The sequence below is a fragment of the Tiliqua scincoides genome, chromosome 8 (assembly GCF_035046505.1).
Source record: "Tiliqua scincoides isolate rTilSci1 chromosome 8, rTilSci1.hap2, whole genome shotgun sequence".
Lineage (NCBI taxonomy): Eukaryota > Metazoa > Chordata > Lepidosauria > Squamata > Scincidae > Tiliqua > Tiliqua scincoides.
In genome coordinates this window covers 27,444,790-27,467,607 of record NC_089828.1, presented here as the reverse complement: position 1 = coordinate 27,467,607, position 22,818 = coordinate 27,444,790, and the positions used below count along the sequence as shown (strand labels likewise).

Sequence of the window (22,818 nt, the reverse complement as noted above, 5' to 3'; positions counted from 1 at the left end):
AAAGACAGAAACTGCTGAAGACTGAAAGAAGAACTGAGAGGTTATTTTTCTTTGTACATTTTGAGTTTATGGACAATACCACATGCATACCTTCCACTAGCACTTCTTACTTAGGTCTAAACCAAATTCATTACATGCTCCTGAGCAGTAAATAAGGCATAGGTTCTGCACAACAGCATGTGTTTCCATTTTACTCAGTTTTTTAGGCATTTGCTGCACTATATTCTATTCATTTTTAACTGCGTATTTGAATATTAAATGGTCCAATCCTGGATGCCAGCAAGGATGGCAGTGATATGCAAGGACAAACACAAAGCAGCAGATATCAGCATTTTGCAGTGCACACAATTGATTTAGTCAGAGTTCTGGATCATAGGTTTGATTCCTCAGAGGAAGAAATCAGCTGAGCTGCATGCATGCAAGACCCTTCATTCCTCTGCCAATGAAGATGCCAAACACACAGAAGATCAATTCTGAACACAGGCCTGTTCACTATGCTTTCATAGCAACAGCAGCTGCAGCAAAGGTGAATGATAGGCAGTGGTATCCGGCATACATTTGCTTGGACATGTCTGGGCCCATGAGGAAGAGGCTGTTGATCCTTTTCTGAAGACAATAATTGTGAATCAACAGGGCAAACCGTGACCTCAAACTTTTCCAGTCTGTTTCCCAACATGGGGTTTCTAAAACAAAGGCAGATAAAATAAAGAAGCATAAAACCGAACTGTTCCTTGAACACTTCAGATAAATGATCAGGAAATGCTATCTTCTGAAGACTCTAAATGCACTTCTTGCCTCAATACAACAGTCTTTACTACCACCCCATATCCTTGCACAGCAGGTAAAATGGAAATCAAGTACTCTAAAGAGCCACAACCCTAAAAACCATTCTGAAAACACAATGATCCAGCATGAGGTGCCTTGCCAAAGCCAGCAAAATGCTAATCTTCACTGAATGAAAGAAGTGAGGACCAGACACCTTGACCAGGAATTTTCACCACTGTGCCACAGCACACTGATGTGCTGCGAATGGTTTGCTGGTGTGCCAAGAGAGTTGGAGGGGGCATTTATTAATAGGGCCATTAAGGGAGTTTGAAGGTGTATAGAACCAGTGTCATTCTTCAGTTAGCTATTATTTGGATTGGACGTGCTAGTCTATGTAAGCTTGGGCCAATACATTTTGTTTGCTATTACTGTATCTTAATACCCATTTTTAATGATAAAATATAACCTGAAAAAACTGGTGGTGCACCTTGGCAATTTTAGTGCCTTGTTGGTGTGCCATGAGATGACTGAAAACAGCTGAGCTAGAGACTAGACATCTTGTATAGATGATGCAATTTGGCATGGAACTGGTGGACAAGGTCTTGCTCTTTATTACTTAGGAGCAGAGGTCCCTGCAGTATTAGGAAGAGGAGAAGCCTCCATGTTGGTGAGAAGAACAGATGGTCCTTGAAGACTTCTTATCCTCTCTGGTCAGCAAGACTACTTTCAATGGCTCCCAAACATGCATCCCACAAATGGGAATGCTGGCATCAATTCCCTTGCTCACATCTCAGTTGCTATACAGAACCTTATACATAACACTACTACCAAACTCATTTCACCTACTGCTGCTGAGACTATAAAACACTCTGAGTTCCTCATCAATCTTCTGGATGTAGCATACTCTTTGTCTTTATGATGCTCTCCACAGCAATGACATGCCTTCTCTACTATATTGCAGTCTTAGCACCTCCAACTCCTCTACCCTCCTCCTCTTACTGAGCCATCTGCTCTCAAATTAATAAGCCATTTCTGCCCAGCGTTGCATATGTGCAATAGGGATCAAATGTGTATACCTGTGGGTTGAGTAGAAGTGAGTTTTAAATTGCCTATTCTCTTGCCTGGAAATTCCTACAAACCTCCATGGTGTTCTTCCCAACTCTTCCTCAAAACCGGTCTTCTCCACAAATCCCTTGGCATAACCTCCAAAACTTCATCTACAGTTGAAACAAGGTCTAAGTTGATGGAACTTTGCTTGTTATTTGTCTGGTTAGCCACCGTGCCTCTCTTGTTCCTTCCTTTCCTTTATCAGTTCCCCCACTGCTGGCATTTTCAGAGCCTAAAGCAGGGGTTCTCAAAGTGTGTACTGCAAAAATTTTAGTGGAGAAGGGTATGAAACAGGGTTGTATTCTTGCTCCTTCCCTGTTTTTGCTTTCTCTCAGTGATTTGGCCTCTTTTCTCTTGGAGGTAAATGGTCATCCTCCTAAGTTGGGCTCAAAGCATGTACCTCTGCTGCACTGTGCAGACGATGCTAACACTGTTTTGATGTCTTGTTCACGTGTAGGTTTATTGCGTCTTTTAATACCATGATTAATTGCTAATAAATTGGAATTAAACTTCCAATTTTGGGAAGTCCAACCTTTTGGTATTCTCTAATTCATGGAGACCATATTCAACGTCTATAAAAGGGAGGAAAACTGAACAGGTTAAAGTCTTTAAATATTTAGGGGTGAATTTCCATTATAACCTCATGTGGGTTGTCCATTGGAAGCTGTCAATTAATTTAGCCCACTATACCACTCAATCTATTATTTGTTGTTGTTTTTTTTAGGCAAGGCAATTGTCATATTCCATCTGTCCTTAAGGTTTATAATGCCAAAGTAATACCACAGTTCTCCAGTATGGTTAAGCTTGATTAACTATTCGTTTGAGAGTCTTCAGGCTAGGTTTTTTTAGGGACATACTGGGTCTCCCCAGATGTGCCCCTTATGCAGCTATTTGTTTAGAACTGGGACAATTGCTATTGAGACTGGTATGGCAGCTAACATTCAAATATTGGCTGTGTGTTCTTTTTCATTCAAGCCAGAACAGTCTGCTATACCTTAGATTTGTGAACATTATACCCTTTAGTGACTTTAATTAGAAGAAATAAGTCTAGAAGTCACTTTAATAAGTGACTAGAAGAAAATAGAGTCTGGAAGAAAATAGAGTCTATGGGTCTTCTTTTTGACCTTTTGGCCATGTCTTCGAAAAATGGAACTTCTTTCATAAGTTAAGCAGAGGCTTGCGGATATTGAATTTCAAACCCTACTTAACCAGGCCTCACGGACTTGCTCCCCCTTAAATTTTCTCATCCCGTTAGTCCTCAATCAGATGGCTCTTTATCTGTCTCTTTTGACTAGTCCTAAGGAATATCGTGCAATTAAACTAGATTTAAGTCATTTCATCGGGTCTCTTTTTAAGATCGGCATTGCCCTTGTTCTCTTGTAACCCTTTTCCTCAAACATTGTTCCCCAATGAAAATCCCCCTTGGAGCTACTGACTTTATTAAGGAAAACTTACAGGTTCACATACAACTAAATCAAACACATAGGTAAGTATTCTGATTAGTAGATTTAGCGATCAGGGAACTAGCAGGATACAAAAATCAATATAGTAAGAAGGGTTATAGAAATATGGGCAGCATTCATACAGTTATGTGCAATATAAAAAGGCAGCTTTATCAATGATAATCTAGTTTGGTTTTGACTCCCCCCCCCCCCATTTCCTCTCATTCAGGTTTCCCATTTAATTTTATCTCATCACATGTAAGGAGGTAAGGAGCAGTCCAGTGGAAATGCAGAAGATATTGCGAGGAGATAGGATGTGGTGTCTGCAGTGGCCCTTTGCCAGGGTGACCACATACAATGGAGGATAGAGTGCCTCTAACCTTAACCCTTGCATAGAAGAGGGAATGTTGGCAGGTGCAGCTTTTCAAACCCTTCCATGTTGAGCTGCAACTGCCAAAATTCCCTGTGTTATACACTGGTTAAAAGGTATATGCACTCTGTCCTCCACTGCATCTGATCACCCTGTCTTTTGCTCTGGTGAATCTGGGAAACATGGGATTAAAACCAAGGCATTTAGTAGTGGGTGTGCTGCACAGCTGCAGCTGCTAGACACCCAGGTCATTACAGGATATAAGCAGTACCTGCAGCAGGGAGAGTTTGTGGGTAGTGGAGGGAGCAGAAGGTTGGAGGAAGAACTGACTAGCTGGCATACTCACTGACCTGGCTTGTGAATTAACAGACTGACCAATGGATCTGTTGACTGTTTAAAGGACCGGCTAAGTGTTTAGTGGACCTGCTGACTGACTGACTGATTTGACTGGCTGACAGATGGACGGACGGACAGATGGGCAAACAGGCAACTGTAGACTACTGGAACTGTGACAGCTGAAGACTGCTGGTTGGTGGAGAACTGAGAAGCTAATTAGCTTACATAAGAAGAGTCCTGCTGGATCAGGCCATATGCCCAACTAATCCAGCTTCCTGTATCTCACATCAGCCCACCAAATGCCCCAGGAGCACACCAGATAACAAGAAACCTGCATCCTGGTGCCCTCCCTTGCATCTGGCATTCTGACATAGCCCATTTCTAAAGTCAGGAGGTTGCACATACACATCATGGCTTGTACCCCATAATGGATTTTTCCTCCAGAAACTTGTCCAATCCCCTTTTAAAGGAATCCAGGCTAGATGCCGTCACCACATCCTGTGGCAAGGAGTTCCACAGACCAACCACACGCTGAGTAAAGAAATATTTTATTTTGTCTGTCCTAACTCTCCCAACGCTCAATTTTAGTGGATGTCCCCTGGTTCTGGTGTTATGTGAAAGTATAAAGAGCATCTCTCTATCCACTCTATCCTTCCTGTGCATAATTTTGTATGCCTCAATCATGTCCCCCCTCAGGTGCCTCTTTTCTAGGCTGAAGAGGCCGAAACGCCGTAGCTTTTCCTCATAAGGAAGGTGCCCCAGCCCAGTAATCATCTTAGTCGCTCTCTTTTACACCTTTTCCATTTCCACTATGTCCTTTTTGAGATGTGGCGACCAGAACTGGACACAATACTCCAGGTGTGGCCTTACCATCGATTTCTACAATGGTATAATAATATTAGCCGTTTTGCTTTCTTAAAAGTGGACCTAACTTCTTTGGAAAGTTTGGAGAAGGGACTTGGGCAAAACAAGTGGTGATCAATGCACAAAAGGCAAAAAATCCATAATTTTTATTGGAAGTAATCTTTATTCAAGATTTTAAAACTGCAATACTGAGTTTAAGGGGAGGAAGGGAACTGGAGATGGAGTTGCTTAAAGTTTAAAAATCACTCGAAATGACATGTTCATAGACCTACTGATTTACCCCGGTCATCACCACTAATAAGTGAAGTTCAACCTTCTTAAAATCATGCAGGCAAAGGCAGGCCAGTAACCATTTGCTACGAAGGAACATGCATGCTTTCCTCAAATGTATTTTTGCTCCCAGAGTCAAGAACCAATCTGGCAGCAGCCAGAATCTACTCTTCTGCCATGAAAGAGGTGTGAAGGAGAGAGAGAAAGGGTGACAGTCAGAGAAAAGGGTAAAGCTGACATTCCTTTGCAGTTCATCCTCCAATTCCCAGTCTTGCAACATGCAGCTTTCAGCCTGTATAAGACAAGTGCAAGTAACTGAAAGGGAAGGACCTTCCTTTATAAATGTTTGCAATGCCTGTCTTTCAACTAGACTGAGTGTGCTGGGTAGGGGGGCGAAGGAATGAAACACAAACCTCATACCCAAAGTCTGATCTACAAGGTAAAAAAAGTGTTGCTACTTGGTGACAGCAGCATGCTTTTGATGCATGACATTGATGACAGACAGAAGATCCATTAAAGAAGCGTTATATTTATCAATACAGCAATTCCTTATTCTCCTATCTTGCCAGGGGCTTTAAGTATTCTTAGCATTTTGCAAGTGCTGAAGATCTTAACAACTCTGCTTGGGAATCATTTTGACTTATTTTAATGACACAGACACTAAATTCCTTGAAAATTACATAAACAGAAACACAGGCATAAGATGCAAAGAATGGGGCAGTTTTATGCTGAAATACAATCTTAACAGCAAATTACTTCACAAACACTCAGTTTATAGACACTTGCTGCCAAAATCTCAATATATTTTGACAAACCCTTCCTTACACTAACTATTTAGTTGGAAAACAAAGCAACCTGCAGCTTGACCCTTTCAGACACCCTTCCTATCCAAGGCCATAACTGTTACAAAGAATACCACAAAGTACTGGTTGAAAATGCCTGTAGAAATGCAGGTAACTATGACAGAGGAAAACATCAGCAAGAAGTATGCTCAACTCTATTTCTTTAGACGTGCAAGTTGAAAGCGTATAGGTTTGTGAAACTTCAGGAATTACACTTAGCAACTAAGTTATTTGTGAACTGCAGCCTCCATGAAATCCCATAAAATTCAAAGCACTGGGGAAACTGCTTGCTATTCTCCTCAACTCGACACTTTCAAGTGATCTCTTCTTTGGTTACCTGCTACACTGCAGCATACAATACTGTATTACTAGCTGTATTAGGACTATGGTAATTCAGTGCCATATCACTAGCTATCACCTTCTCTCAATAAATATTTGGTGGACAACTCAGTAATGGCTACCAGCTATATACTTGTCTTCACCAGAAGAACCAAATTCTGGCAGCTTTGTAACATGATATTTCTCAGTATTTGTAGTATTCTCTAAGCACTCACAGGACATCAAATACAATTCCGAAATGTCCTTACCAAGATCAAGTGACAGTGCAACACCATCATTACACTGAGCCAAGCCTTAAATCGGGTAGTTTCAAGTAAGTGTTTATATTCCTAACCACTATCCTAGCCCTCTCTCTTCAGTTCAGAACGGGGGTTAACCAAGCAGAAGAGCTGTGACATTTCATTAAGCAAGACCCAGAGGACCTTAATCTTTGATATGGGTTTCCAGATTAAATACTAAAGACTACTTTTTAGAAGGCAAGTGTAAGAACAATGTATAGAAAGTGATAATACAGATTTTATGAGTACAAAGTAATATTTTTCTAAAAACATGTTGAGTATTGTATTTCTGGAAGCCTGACAAACAGGCAAATAAGAAATTGTTTAATTCAGACAAACAAGAACACTGTCATACACTACATACCTTTGGCTAATATCAAGTGTCCTGCATGTGCTTGGAAGCAAAAAAAAATGAAAATAATCTTGAAAAGTATGGTACCTGGTAGCACCATTACACATGTCAACAAAAAAACTGCCTCTCTTAACACAAATCTAGGATGACTAAAAATATGTATCAGACCAACACAACCAGAAACAAACTAAATGCCTTCAAAATATCAATTTCAAGTATGCAAGTACTCCTAAATTCATATCAGTCACAAGCACATTTACAATATTCAGTGCCAACATAATCTACCATCTAGCAGACTGCCAATGAAGGACAAGATTCCTATCATGGTTTGCCTTCATAAATATCCAGCACTGACAAACATTAGTAGTTAAAGCCAGGAGCACATCTTCTCTCTCACCAGTAACTGGCAGCAATATTTGAAATGCTGAAAGAATATACAAGCTACTAAATCACTTTTCTGACCATAGAAGTAAAAGTTAGATAGGCTTCTGTTCCAAGTTCAAACTCAAAAAATGCTCCAAAAAGAGAATGCCTTTATCTTAAAAGCTTGCAGATTCTTAGACAACAACATCTTCAAGCCACAAAGCAATACTATAGTATCTACTAGACCAGGGGTGTCAAACATAAGGCCCGGGGGCCAGATGCGGCCCTTGGATTCCCCCAGCACAACCATTAGTTATCAGTTGCTGAGCTGTACTGAGGTATCACTGCTAGAAGGGCAGCCCACATGATAACTGGGCTCTCCCATTTCTTGAAAATATGGTGAAGATTTTTGCATTTTCCCTTCTGTCATTTGTAGCTAGTGTTCCTAAGTGAGAAAATAGTGCTTATTTATGGTCATGACCTGCTTCATGACATCACTTCCTAATTAATTATTTCACTTCTGGCATTCAGCAGGAATCATGAATGCTATCTGGCATGCTGTAAGGGTTTGATATTCCTATACTAGACCATGGGTCTCCAAACTGTGCCAGTGGGCCAGATCCAGCCCCCAGGGTCTCCTCATGCGGCCCCAGCAACCCTCCAGCTGGCAAGAAACCAACCTTGCAAAGGTGAGGCCTGCAGAGCTTTCCAATAACCAACATGGAGCAAGCTTCCTCTACAGGAATTGAGCCAGGCTGCACATGGAGGCTTCATTGGTGGGGAGCTTCTCTGCAAGCCTGGGTCTGTTTGTGAGTTTTTTCCTGTTTGGAAACTTAGAAGTGCCTGGCTTTTCTATTTTTGCCCCAAATTTATCTGCCTGTTCTTGTGGGGTGGGGGACTTCCATGCAAGTCTGGGTCCGTTTTGAGGAGAAGCCCAACCCGCTCACAGCTAGATTTGGGGTTGACTGCAATGATGGGCTCATATGTATGTGTGTGCATTGTTCCAGGACAAAGACGGGGGAAAGTGATGCACTGACTGAGCAGCAGTGGCTTTATTTGTAAAGGGGAGGAAAAGCTGGTTAGGGGAGGAAGTGTGTGTGTAGATCTCTCTTATTGCCCTTTTGGTAGATCTGTAAGCATCTGTGCAGAAATCCTGCCCAATCCTGTTGTGGGGGGACTATGAAGGGGTAGGGCACATGTATGCCATGAGAGTGAATGTCATTTAATGCAAAAAGTGGTGATCAAACTAGGTATGTTCTTTATGGCTGCTGTAGTCTTTTGAAAACATGAATATGCAAGGACCAAGTACATGATTTTCAATGCAATCCTAGGCAGGTCTACTCAGAAGTAAGTACCATAGTATTCAGTTGGTCTAACTCCCTGTGTATAGGATTGTAGCCTTTATGTCTCATCTAGTTTAGTTACTCCTTCCAAACAGACCAGCCTCACACATGAAATGACATATGTAGTCATGATAAGCGTACATCATGACAACTCCTTTTTCCTCCCCACTACTTGTCCATCTCTTATTGCCTTTTGTGTTTGGGAAAAATTCCATCTCTAATGTATTTATTATTTCCATTTTAAATTTAAATTTATTTATTTTTCCGGTCATTGACACCATGTCATATATACAATGAGGCCCTCATAAAGTTTGTAGACCCCTGTACTAGACCAGCAATTTCCAAACTGTGGATCATGACCTGAGTGTTGGTGGGTCATTAAACTTACAAGCTGATAGCTGACAAGAAAAATGTATTGAGCCCTGTGGAAGGTGAAACATACATGTGGAAAGAGTCACACGTGTTTGTTTACTTGTGAGTCGGTGACCGTGCCTCAGTCCACTTCAAAGCAGAGGACGAAATGAATGCAACACCACCAAAATGGTCTCAGTCCAATGAATGCAGCCCCCCCAAAAAATCCCCAAGGAAGGAAGGAATCCTGAAGGAAGCCCCCTCCCAGCTGACAAGGATAACGTATTGAGCCCTATGGAAAGCAAAACTAAGCCACTAGTGAACATTTATGCATAAGTAGGCAAATGTGCCCCGGCCCCTATGGAGGCCAGGCAAAGGGAAATGCAGGGCCACCAGAATTGTCTCTGATGAACAAAAAATGATGAGCTCAAAAAATGCTCCATAAGGCAACCCCTTCCACCATAGTGAGCTGATAGAGAGAATATAAACAAAGGCTTGAGCAACGGGTAAGATGAATCTTTTTTTAGGTTGGTCCTGCTACAGTGTCATTTTCAAAAGTGGGTCCTGGTACTAAAAACTTTGTGAACCGCTATACTACACAGTGAACAGTACTTCTTGATCCACAGAGATCTAAGATACAGCATGTCCAAATATCCTTGAAAGGATGGCCTGGCACACAGAATTGCTCCTTAACTCACTACTGAAAACCATACTTTAGCTCTTATGTACAGTACTACAGTTTGAAAACTTACTGTACCTAACATTTAATGAGCTGTGAATTGGCTTTGTTGGTTTTATCATGTGACTCCAATATTTAGTCCAACTTTCAAAATGAACTGGATGGTGAAAAGGCTAAAGAAATGGCAAACACACACAATTATCACCATTGACTTTTTCTTTATAGGAGCATACATTAGAAAAGAAACTGAGCTCACCAAGCTATTAACCTTACCAACAGCTTCAATAGCATTAGGTCATGCATTTTCGATGCCAGTATCAGATCCTGAGGAAACAACTTCTAAGTTAGACTGAATAGATGAAAAGTTCATTTTCAGTATATGCTAGACTACAATTCTCAAGTGTTAAATATTCCCACTGAATCCAAATGAAGCTTTTTTCGTATGGACTGAAATCTTTCATATCAACTTTATATGCTATTGTTTAAATATAGTATTAGGAAGAAGGCTAAGGAACCCATTTTTGCCTGGTCCACAGGTGTACACGTTTGGTCCCTGTTGTATATGTGCAATGCTGGGCAGAAATGGATTTGATAACACACTTCAAGACTTAATACAACACATTTGACATGTTTGCAGCCTGACCATAGGCAATTAATGCAACCCAATGAGCTAAATTGGACAACTCTAAGTATGTGCAGGGTTGCAACCTTAAGCAGAGACAGATTTTCCCAATTTAGAACAGCTATATTCCAACATGAATTATTAACTCACAAAAGCCCATGTATAATCTTCATGCATTTACAGGTAGTTTCATGAATAAACTAAATAAATAAAAACACTTTCCATTTTTAAGAACAAATTTTAGCACAAGCTTTCATAGACTAGGATCTGATTTTCTATCTGTTTCTAACTAAAGATTTTACAATCAACACACTCTCTCTCTCTCTCTCTCTCTCTCCCTCTCAGGCATAAGGCCTCTGAGAAATAAAGGACTACTAGGTACACCAGTTGGAAACTAAACTTGCGTATCAGCTAGTACTATCCCCTTTGTTCAAGACACACCCTTCCAAACTTCCTGATACCAGTTACTTGCAGCAAAATTCAACTGCATAATCTCAAAGCTTATGCTACCAAGACCACACTTTGTTGCCCTTCTGGAAATAAAATGTCACAATTTATGAGGGGGGGGGGGTAAACCTTTACAACACCATGCAAAACCGGGGGAACAACAATGCGGAATATTAAGGATTGCATGAGGCTAAGCCCACAAAAATGTACGCTCCCAAAAATTGGTTAGGCCTTAACCCATTTTGCCTGGCACACAGGTGTATACATTTGGTCCCTGTTGCGTATATGCAACATTGGGCAGAAATGGCTTAAGGAGACATTCTTTCTGGTGTAATAGACAAACATAATCAGATCTCTAAAACCGGTCACTTTTTACGTAGAATCACAGAAAATTATTCTGGTTTCAATTATATGTATCTTAAGATAGTCAGTCTAAGCACTACTGAAATAAATGAGAAACTTGTCATAACTAAGTTAAGTCCTATTACTTCAATGTATTTAGGAATCTAACATGAACAATACAATTCAATACAGTTATGTGCCAAAAAGCATTACAGAACCAAGACAGTATGATAGTGGTTGTTACTAGGATAGTCTCATGTGGATATACATTCAGATGTGTGCTTTCCATAAATGACATAACAGAGAAGCAGCTGTCTGATACAGCTGAAAACAAAAGTTTTGTTGCATGTTAGAGACATCTTATGCTACAATAAGCATTTCCTGTGGACTTTTGTTTACTTAATTCATACAAATTTACAAAAAAAAGGTCTCCACAAGATTCCCTGTGTTCATTTTATGCACAGCCACAATAACTCAAAAGACAGTTTGTGCATTCACATTATGTTTTGCATTTGTCTGGAGCAAAATTAGCAGTCCTAACTCTGAGGATTAGTTTATAATTATAAGTATTCAACTGAATAAACTCAATGTCTTGTTCACAATATGAATATTAAAGCACATGTAGAAAAACATATGAAATATATTTCAGAAATTTCAGCCACCCTATTTCAAGTCCCCAACAACAAGATGGCAAGCTTGAGCGTCTCAGGTTACCAAGAAGCTTCCTCCTTTCAGAGTTACCTCACTCTTCTTGGGATTTCCATTTCCGTAAATCGCTGCTCCCAAGCAGGAGAGGATTCAGGGGTCTCAAGATTCGACTCTGCCCAGCCTGCTCCTTCCTGAAAGGGCTAGCAGTAAGCCCTTGGGGCAGAAGCAGCCGCAGAGGACACCCATTGAGAGCTCAGCCAGCTTTTCTAGCCTTGATGCCCCTGCTAGACTAGATTCAGCCACAGGCTGTGTACAATGAAAGCTGAGTGAGATGGGCACGCCAGCAGGGAGCAAGAAAACTCCCTGGAAACCACCCTGTACCTGCTTGCTGGGAGTGCGAATACTTGTGTACAGTATGCCTGTGCCCTCCTTGATCTCCCTTTCAAACAACCCTGCTCCCTCCCCATTCATTTCAGACAAGGTAGCTGAAGAAGGAAGAGACAAACAAGAGAAGCTGGAGGAGGATGGTCAGCCAAGAGAAGGGGGAAAGAAGTCACAGGATGCCACAGGAGAAGAGAGGTTGAGAGAACATACTGGATCAGGCCCAGGGCCCATCTAATCCAGCTTCCTGTATTTCACAGGGGCCCACCAAATGCCCCAGGTAGCACACAGGACAACAAGAGACTTGCAGCCTGGTGCCACTCCCTTGCAACAGTATCCCACTTCTAAAGAAGAGGTTGCACATACATATCACAGCTTGTAAACTTTTCTTCCATAAATCTATCAAGTTCCCCTTTAAAGGAATCTAGGCCAGAAATCATCAACCTATCCCCCATGAACTCCCAACCTGGTCACTAGAACATAAGAAGCCACTGAATCAGGCTGAAAGCCCATCTAGTCCAGCTTCCTGTATCTCACAGTGGCCCACCAGAAGCCTTGGGGAGCACACAAGACAACAAGAGACCTGCATCCTAGTGCCCTCCCTTGCATCTGGCATTCTGATGTAGCCCACTTCTAAACCAAGAGGTTGCACATATCCATTATCGCTTATAACCTGTGATGGACTTGTGCTCCATGAAACTGCCCAATCCCCTTTTAAAGGCAACTAGGCCAGATGCCATCCCCACATCCTGTGGCACGGGTCAGTTAGGCTGAGTTAAGGGTTAGTCAGGCTAACCACACACTGGGGAAAGACATATTTTCTTTTGTCTGTCCTAACTCTCCTTACACTCGATTTTAGTGGCTGTCCCCTAACGCTTTATGGGAGAGAACCATATCTGGTGGCAAGAAGTTCCACAGACTAATTGCACCATGGGATCCACATCATGTGGCAAGGTTCCACAGACTAATCATACACTGGGTAAAGAAATGCTTCCTTTTGTGTGTCCTAACTCTCCTGACACCCAATTTCAGTGGATGTCTCCTGGTGCTGTGAGAGAGGAAAAAACCATCCCCCTGTCCACTCTATCTGTCACCACATCCTGTGGCAAGGAGTTCCACAGACTAAACACACGCTGGGTAAAGAAATATTTCCTTTTGTCTATCCCAGCTCTCCCAATACTCAGTTTTAGTGGGTGGCCCCTGGTCCTGGTGCTGTATGAGAGGGAAAAGAACACCCTCTATCCACCATCACGTCTTGTGGTAGGAGGTTCCACAGGCTAACCACACAATGAGTAAAGAACTGCTTTCTTTTGTCCGCCCCACGCTCAATTTTAGTGGGTATCCCCGCTAAGGAGAGCGCGGAGGGAGGGAGGCCCATTGGGCACGGCAACTCCAACGCCGGATTCTAGGAGCCTCACCCAGGGGAAGGAGGAAGCGCCTCGCAGAGGAGGGTGGCACCCGAAGAGCTCCCTCCGCCCGCCCTACGACTCCGAGAGAGGGGACGAGCCGCTTCCGGGCCTAGGGAGGAGGGCAGCGCCGGGGGGAGCCGAGCCTTGGCTGCCTCCCAGGCTGCGATAACGGGGGGAGGCTGTTCCCTCGAGAGCGCCCCTGCCGCCTCCGCGGCCTCGGCCGGGCCTCACTCACCTCCGGCTCCAGCCGCCCAGGAGCAGAGCAGGACGAGGACCCGCACAGGCACCATCTTCGCCCGGAACAGGCCCCGCCGCCGCCGTCGCCGCCGCCACCTGCCAGCCAGCCAGCCAGCCGGGCGGTCGCCTCTCCGCCTTCTACCCACAAAGCATCCACCCCGGCTGGGCTCGGAGGGAGGAGCGGAGCCTGCGCCGCCTCACCTTCCTCCTCCCTTCGAGCGAGCGGGTCGGGCCTCGCCTCGCCTCCGGCGCCGCCAAGTACCTCAGAACAAGCAGCCCCGCTCGCCCCAGTCAGTCAGTCAGTCAGTCAGTGCCCGGCCCGCGCGCTCCCGTGCTCCGCGTCTCTCACGCGCACGCGCGCCTAACCCAACCGCCAACCGATTTCTTCCCCTCCCTCCCTTTCTTCCCACGGTGTGCGCGCGCACCCGCCCCCCCCCCACGCGTGAGCGCCCGCCCGCATCCCACCCACTTTGACTGCACCGGCCCACCAAACAGGGGCGGGGCGACGGCAGGCCCCGCTCACCGCTTTGGCCACGCCCCTTTCCCGCTTCCTCTTCCTCCTCCCAACTCCCAGGCAAGGCTCTGCCCGCCCACCACACACGTCACGTGACACAGGTTGTTGTTACTTCGGTCTTCCTCGGCTGCGCGTGCACGCGCGCCCTCAGTCCCCTGTGAGGAAGGAAGGGAGGGGCTGCGCTCCCTGTAGGGCTCCCTCCCTTAAAGGGACAGGAAGCGGTCGGGTCATCGCCGGGGCACTGGTGCCAAGTAGAACCGGCAGAGCAATCCTATGCAGTCCTTACTTAGAAGTAAGTCCCACTGTCTTCAGTGGAGCTTACTCCCAGGAAAGAGTGCATAGGATTGCAGCCTCGAGCACAAGCTTATGCTTGTCGACTCAGAAGTAAGTCCCATTGGCTTCAATGGAGCTTACTCCCAAGAAAAAGTGCATAGGATTGCAGCCTCAGAGCACACGTTTATGCTTGTCTACTCAGAAGTAAGTCCCATTGGCTTCAGTGGAGTTTACTCCCAGGAAAGTGTGCAGAGGATTGCAGCCTAAGGGCCCAATCCTATTCAACTATGCAGCCTTTAGGCAAGGGAACAAATATTCTCTTACCTTGTGGAGGCCTCCATAACTACCCTCCCACCACAGGATGCAGTTCAAACCGCATAGGCAGGGCTAGAAAGCTGGATTAAGAATTGGCCCTAAGCCATGTCACTCTTGGAAAAATAAATAGCCTATACAGTATCAGAGAACTTCCCTTCAATTTTATACAAGCAGAGCCTAAGCAAGTTTACTCAAAAGTAAATAGCTGTTGTGATCCACGGAGGATTACTCCCAAGGACAATTTGAACAGCAGTCTATTTTTTGGTAATGCATTTGATCATAAATTTTGCTGAATGGTGGCATTTGAGTGTGCACAGAATGGCAGAGGGTCAGCCCAATCTTATCTTTATTTCCTTTTTGTAGGTCCAATCCTATCCAATTTTCCAGTGCTGCTTCTGCTGTGCCAACGGGTATGAGCTTCCTGTTTCAGGAAGGCAGTCTCAGAGGCTTCCTTAAGGTAGATCTCACCTCTGGTGAGTGGGTGGGACATTCCCTGATATCCACAGTTTCAGTTAACAGCAGGGAGGTTCCTTAACTGAACCCCCATGGATACAGGGGCATGCCTAAATATACAGTCTAGGATCAGGCTACAGTGTTGTGCGTGCCTATTTACTAATAAGCTCCAACGAATGTGCTGTGGATTGCTTCTTATCCAGTTTTATAACCTGCTGTAGATTGCTTGTTGCATTTTGTATAATTGGAATACAGGATTTTCATCTCACCATTACCTTGGGTTGCTCTGGAAGCTACTGACATGTCAAACTTCAATGCAACTCCTAGATCACATTACATTATAATTAACTGACTTCTAGGGAAAGTGTTTTTAAAAGGGATACTTTTTAATTAGATTATTGAGAAACTAATAACGAAATGTCATGAAATAGCACCAAACTTGTGTGTCTACTCAGAAGTAAATACTGCTCTGTCCAATAGCGCTTACTCCCAGGTAAGTGTGAACAGTACAGTATAAGATTCAATCCAAGGTTAGATATTACAAAAGGAAAGGCTCCCTTATCAAAACTTTTCTCCTTCTGCCATTTGAAAGTCACATAATTCTAAATGAAATCTAAGACCGGATGTAGAATAGGCTTACTGAGAGTTTCAGTTTCTGTTGAAATGACAAGAAATCTAGCTATTATATCTTGCAATCACAGCACTTTTATTTTACAATGTATTTTATAGACTGCAATTTTGCTTTTGGAGCAGAAAAATCTGCATTTTTTTTCCTTGCATGGTTGGGGGAATACATTTTTTTAGAATCAGACTGCAGAATTGTTCTGCCAGATTCCCAGTCCAAGCTCCGCTTGGAGAATTATGCCCACTTTTAGCTAATTAGCTCCCATTCTTTCCTCAAAAATGACCCTGGTTCTGCCCTGCAGTACTGCTGGACCCCACCACCAGGGTAGCTTGCCTGTTTAGCCTACAGAGGTCCTCCTTCCTGCCAGCAGCCTCCCTCCACTACAGCAGCCCCTTGGTCCTCAGCAGGTCTTGGGCACAGCAGCCAAACACCAGTCTTAGTATCTCCAGTAGTTTCTGCTCCAGCAACTTCCAAAGTCCATTCACACATCAGTCCATTAGCCATCAATTCCTCAGTCCACTGTCCAGTCTGTCCTTCCTCAAGCTTTCCTCCCTCTGCTGCCCACACCAAACTCTCTCTTCATAAGCTGCTTTTATGCCTGAGGGCCCTATTGCCTTCATCTCTGCTGGATGCCCAGGCCTTACCCTTAAAGGGGTCACTGCTGATACCACATCTACCTCCTTGCCAGATCTTCCAGGATTCCAATACAAGAATCTACCTGTAAGGGCTTTCCTGCAAAATCCACATGGATTCTCATTCCCCACCCCCACCCCACACATACACAAAGAGGATATGTTGGAGCTGTCCTTAAGAAGGCTTCAGTTTAACATTAACATTCTCATCTTTTTCAGGGAAAGGGACCCCAAGCTGCCTGTCAGATAGAAATCAACAAGTGAAACTTTTCCTGCCATGGAGATGCACTGATCAGGAAAGCTCCACCTGCTGTTTTTTATAAAGGTGTTAAAGGCACAGAGCTTCTGTCTACTACAAAGGTGGCAACCCTAATTAGTTTTGGAATAAAGCATGTTAATCTAACCAGAATGATGACCCTTGGGTTAATGTTACTGAAGCCAAGACAAGATACTAGCCCCATACTAAATAGCATATATGTGTCCAAGCAACATCAGAGAGAAGATGTTCAAGATATGGAGAATACTGCTCCCAATTCTATCTCCCTTCAGTTCACCTTCTAGAGTAGTGCCCTGCTGCATCCCTGAATTATTGTCCAGGTGTGGTGTGGTGATGGTGGAGGCTTTCTGTTCTGCGCTACAGTTCCCTTGTTTCATTGTCAATCATCTCTGAAAGTCACATTAGGCTGCCACTTCCACTGACTATGGCCCCAGCAGGTTCTACACCTGGATTTCTGGGAGGAAGCAGCTGCCCATCACAGCATTCATAGAAGATCAGAAACAAAGCAAGGGGGTTGTAGCAGAAAGCGTGGCCACCACCATGCTGAACCCAGATGGTAATTCAGGGGTGCTGCATCCGTCCTGTGGGTCATGGCTTGGCAGCCCTCTGGGCTAGATCATTATATCTCACTCTGTTTCTGACTTCCTTTTCAAATCCAGGGAGAGGAATGGTAGAGGTAGCAATTAGCATGCCACCTCAGGTGCCAGCAGGTCTTGGAACAACCTTGAAAAAATCTATAGCTTTTCCTGTGAGGCCCTGCTCCAGTTCCTCCACCATCTGAAATGTGGTGGGTGAGCACAAAAGACAGAATTTTTCAGTTTGAACAGTCTGTCAAAGCAAGTGCACCTAACCCCACTGCTGTGCATCCTTCAGTGGGCAATCAATACATTTCCCCCAAGGTGGCATTTTAAAATGCAATTTTGATTGCTTCTGAGTTAATTTTGATATAATTTTAATTTGATGGTTGTGGTTTTACTGTTCTGGGGAAACACCTTGACATTCTTGGCCTTGAGCAAATTACACCAGCTCAGCTCTAGAAAACATTGCTTGTAACCACAAGAATCCTACAGTTATTTCTGTGATTCCCAGAATCTTTGCTCAATTTCAAAGGCTATAATCAGCCTAGTATAGGCTGTGATGAAGTAGTAAAATAAAATAAAAATAATATGCATGCATGTTTGCTGCCTTGAATAATCTTACAGAAAGGCAGGATTATAATGCCCATTAAGTAAATAAGGGTGCAATCCTAACCCCTTATGTCAGTGTTTTCCAGAACTGGCATAGCGGTGCCAAAGGGAAGTGTGGTGCGTGCTGCATCCTGCAGTTGGATGTCACTCACGGAGGCCTCCTCAAAGTAAGGGAATGTTTGTTAACTTACCTCAGAGCTGCATTGCCCTTATGTCAGTGCTTTCCAGCACTGACATAAGGGATTAGGATTGCACCCTAAATTAAATAGGATTGCAGCATTGTTTGGAAGTACCTTTAGCAACTTGATTCTGAGTAGATATATTTATGAGTGCAAGTGCTGGTTATTTATATTTATCTCATTTTTATACTGTCCTTCCATCAAGGAGCTCAGGGTGGTATACATAGTCCCTTCCCTCTTTTTGTCCTTGCAACAACCCTATGAGGTAGGTTACGCTGATAGTGAGGATCAAGATCAACCAGGAAGCTTCATGGCTGAGTGGGGATTGAATCCGCATCTTCCAGATCTATGTTCAATTCCAAAACCACTACACCAGTATTTCTCAAACTGTGGGTCAGGACCCACTAGCTGGGTCGCAAGCCATTTTCAGGTGGGTCCCCATTCATTTCAATATTTTATTTTTAATATAGTAGACTTGATGCTACCATGTTATGTGACTGCATTTGGAGAAATGTTACAGACCTCTACTTTTAACAAGTTACTGTATATTCTTTTAACAATGACAGTCAATGCCTAGGATTGTTAAACATTTTCCTGCTTGATGATGTCACTTCCAGTCATGACGTCACTTCCGGTGGGTCCTGACAGATTCTCATTCTAAAAAGCGGGTTCCAGTGCTAAGTGTTGAAAACCACTGCACTACACCATCCTGGCTCTCTTCTTTCCCCCTTTTATCTTCTCTTGATCTAGCCAGGGATCTGGCTTCTCTTTTCCTCCCCCCCCCCCAGGGAAATGAGCGGATAGATTATCTTGGGTTTGATTAAACTATGGGCCTTGGTACAAATAGATTGTTGCAGCTTTTTATATTGCGTTACCTGTGTCATATTACATGTCTGTCAAAATTTTACATATATATTAAATAACAAATTGTTAATCAGTTGCTGTTTGGATAAAGACGGTTTTGGTGTGAGCCAGTCTCCACTGAGATTTCCATTCCCTCCATATTGGTGCTGTGCTAGTTCTCAGTTATTATAGTACCTTCATTTTTAGTTGTCTCCGCTTCCAAAATAAATAACTACTGTATATAATTTTATGTCTCCTGCATTTACATATGTCAAGATAAATGGGCTGTTACCAAGTGCATGAGCAGGCCTTTCTTCTCTATTTCTCTCCAAGTTCATTCTTTTCAGATAAGAATTGCAGATAGCACAGGTATAGAAGGAAAGCAAAACCCTGACAATGAGATGACACACATTCTCATCTGAGTCTGCATATCAAAAGGGGAAGGAAGGACACAAGAACAAAATCTTTCAGGCCCAAATCTGATATTTTTGTCTGTAGCATTCTACTTGTGCAGCAGTTCTCAAACATTTCTGTATCTAGAGCCCTTTACACTCCTAAAAGGAGTCTTGGGGAGCCCAGCTAGTGTAAGATCCTGACTTATTACACTGATGCATTGGGAATATAGGACTGCCTGGTCCATCTCTGAGTTTTGCTTTCTGTATGTGCTCCTCCCTTCACTCTTACAGGTAGCAATCTTGTTCAGACTGACAGGAACCTCTCAATTCCCTGCCTGCACACCTTTGCCCAAGCAATTCCCTACCACTTGAATGTTCCTATGCCTGACACCCAGATTGCTTCCTGCTATTATGTTCAAGCACCTCTTTAAATACATACAGCTATTAACCCTGGCTTATCCAGACTCATCTTCTTCTATGTGTCTTGTTTTTTATCTTAGATTATAAACCTGCAGGCAGGGCCTGTTGGGTGGAGTGCATGTACAATTTTTAAAATTTTTGTACAGCACATAGAATCTTTAGGTGCTTTAGAGCACAGTCCTATACATATCTACTCAGAAGTAAATTCCATTCTATTCAGTGGTACTTACTCCCAGGAAAGTGTCAATAGGATTGCAGCCTTATTTATAGATAGAGAGCAAAGGCTACCACAGGTGCTCATGGAATCTGCATGATTTGCAGATGCCTTCAGCACAGATACCTTGTGCAGAGCTGGATATTATTAACACCAGAAGGACAATGGACCTGTTGCATGAACACACTGAAGTATGCAGTGTTTGATTTCTCTTTGGAAGCCTGTGATTAGATAAAAGCCTGAGATCATTTGATGTGTTTGGGCATAGCTGAGGCAAAATGTTAAAAGAACATTCACTCAAGTAAGTCACCTAAGTTCAAAGGCTTTCACGCAATGTGGAAAACACTGTGTATTGTTGATAGAGAAGGGCAATTTCACAAGAACAGCCTTCATGACTGCACACAGGAAACAGATGTTTCCAGAGAACACAGATGGAGTAGAAAACAAAAGAAGATTTCTGGCTTTGTGGCTTCATAGAGGCAAATGGCTGCAGTTAATTCTTTCTATAGTAGTTATCTGTCCTTACTGTATTATTAATTGTTGTTCATGTAGTGACCTATTGCAAAGTAACTTAAGAAAAAGGAACAAAGCCCTGCCCCAAGAAGCTTACATGAAAATGTGTGTGTGGTGTGAGAGCGGAGAGAGGATACATGTTATCCTTCTGGGCCGATTGGCTGAGTTGGAGGCACTGTTTTGCAGTGGTTCCACTCCTACTTGGAGGGTCAGTCCCAGATGGTGGTGCTGGGGGATGCCTGTTCGACACCCTGGCCCTTGAGGTGCGGGGTGCCACAGGGTTCAATTCTGTCCCCCATGCTATTTAATATCTACATGAAACTGCTGGGAGAGGTCATCCGGGGGTTTGGAGTGAGGTGTCATCAATATGCTGATGACACCCAGCTCTATCTCTCCTTTCCTCCAAACTCCAGGGTGGCGGTTGAGGGCCTGGAGCGCTGTCTGGAAGCAGTGAGGATCTGGATGGGGGCTAACAAGCTGAAATTAAATCTGGATAAGACAGAGGCTCTCCTGGTTCGGAAATCCTGGATGCAGGTGCTGGATTATCGACTTGCTCTGAATGGGGTTGCACTCCCTCTGAAGGAGCAGGTCCGCAGCTTGGGGGTCCTCCTGGACTCGCAGCTGCTCCTGGATTCCCAGGTGGCGGCTGTGGCTAGGGGGGCCTTTGCTCAGCTTCGGCTGGTGCGCCAGCTGCGACCGTACTTGGATCGTGCAGACCTGGCCACGGTGATCCATGCCAAGGTGACATCGAGGTTAGATTACTGTAACGCACTCTATGTGGGGCTGCCCCTGAAGACAGTTCGGAAACTACAATTAGTACAGAATGCGGCGGCCCGTGTGGTCACCGGAGCTAGGCGGTTTAACTCTGTCAGCCCGCTTCTCCGGGGGCTACATTGGCTGCCCATTCGTTTCTGGGCCCAATTCAAGGTGCTGGTTTTGACCTTTAAAGCCCTATACTGCTCTGGGCCAGGATATCTTAGAGACCGCCTACTCCCGTACAATCCGGCTCGTCCTCTCAGGTAATCAGAAAAGGACTTTTTGCAAGTGCTGCCACCCAAGGAGGTCCGGGGGGCGGCTGCAAGAAATAGTGTAGCTGGCTGAGCCTAACCCTGGCTTGCCTTGTTCCCAACCTGAATCTCTGTGTAGTGAGTTACCAACATTTCTGTTTTCCTGAGTGCATTTGGGGGTCCTCATGTGACTTGTCCCAGTTCCTTTCCTGTCAAAAAGATTTTTTCCAACTGCTGGGTTCCTGCACAGGTAGGTAGAGATAAGCTCTACTGACTTATTCTCTTCCAAGGGAACTACTGTATCTTCCTTACTGGGGTCTGCAGTTGTCCAAAAGGTATTCCTGACAGTGTGAGCAAAACACGTGGCTTCAGGCTCTGAATGCTGGAATTCCTAGCTACTGTTGCTTTTGCACCATTACTGTCTCTGTCACAGTACTTTCTGCAGCATCCTTGTGTCAGCTGAGGTGTGACTGTAATGCGCTGATGGCAGAGGCAGCTCTCTGTTGTCAAACAATGATTAGCTCTTTCTATAACCTGCCCATATGGGAGCACTGTGTTTTTCCAAATTCCCATTCCAAGCTTCACCTATAGAACTTATGCCCACTTTATGATAATTAGTTCCCTTTCCCCAACAATGGCACTAGTTCTGCACTGCTGGACCCCACCACCAGGGTAGCTTGCCTGTTCAACCTGTATAGATCCTCCCTCCTTCCTTCCCTCTCCCACAAATTACTTCTGCCACTGCAGCAACACCTTGGTTGTCAGCAGCTGTTAGGCATGGCAGCCACATACCAGTCTCTATTTAGTCCATCAGTCAGCCTGTCCAGCCTCATTTCTCTTCTTCCTTCTAGTCTCTCCTTCCTTCTACATCCACAGACTCTCCAACCTCAAGGTACTGCTTTTATCCCTGAGGGCCTTTTTGCCTCTGAACTCACTGCAATCTAAGGCCATGGTATTAACCCCATGCTTCCCAGACCTGTCAGAGCAAGGGGCCACTGCTGACACCAAATCCTATCTCCTCAAGGGATCTTGCACATTTCCACAACATAACTGTCACCTGCCACCCTATGATTGGTATATGCTGGAAGTGTGGCCACATGTGCTGGGGGAATGGCTATAGGGTTATCTCTTTATTGAGTTTTTGAAGCTCCTTTTTGCTCCTCCCCATTTATATGGATTTCCTA

At 44.1% G+C, this 22,818-nt stretch overlaps 1 protein-coding gene and 1 long non-coding RNA gene across 2 annotated transcripts in view; one reads left to right on the top strand and one right to left on the bottom strand.

Moving 5' to 3' along the window:
- ADAM10 (ADAM metallopeptidase domain 10) overlaps positions 1–14,171 on the bottom strand; it is a 63,466-nt gene extending 49,295 nt beyond the window's left edge. The window contains exon 1 of the mRNA XM_066635279.1: positions 13,786–14,171. Within this exon, the coding sequence (XP_066491376.1) occupies positions 13,786–13,840 (55 nt within the window). The 5' untranslated portion in view covers positions 13,841–14,171. The remainder of the gene's footprint in view (positions 1–13,785) is intronic.
- A 549-nt stretch (positions 14,172–14,720) lies between these two features.
- Positions 14,721–16,983, top strand: LOC136658490 (uncharacterized). The gene is made up of 3 exons (XR_010794794.1): positions 14,721–14,778; positions 15,253–15,346; positions 16,819–16,983. It is a non-coding gene; the product is annotated as an uncharacterized lncRNA (long non-coding RNA).
- The last annotated feature ends 5,835 nt before the right edge of the window (positions 16,984–22,818 follow it).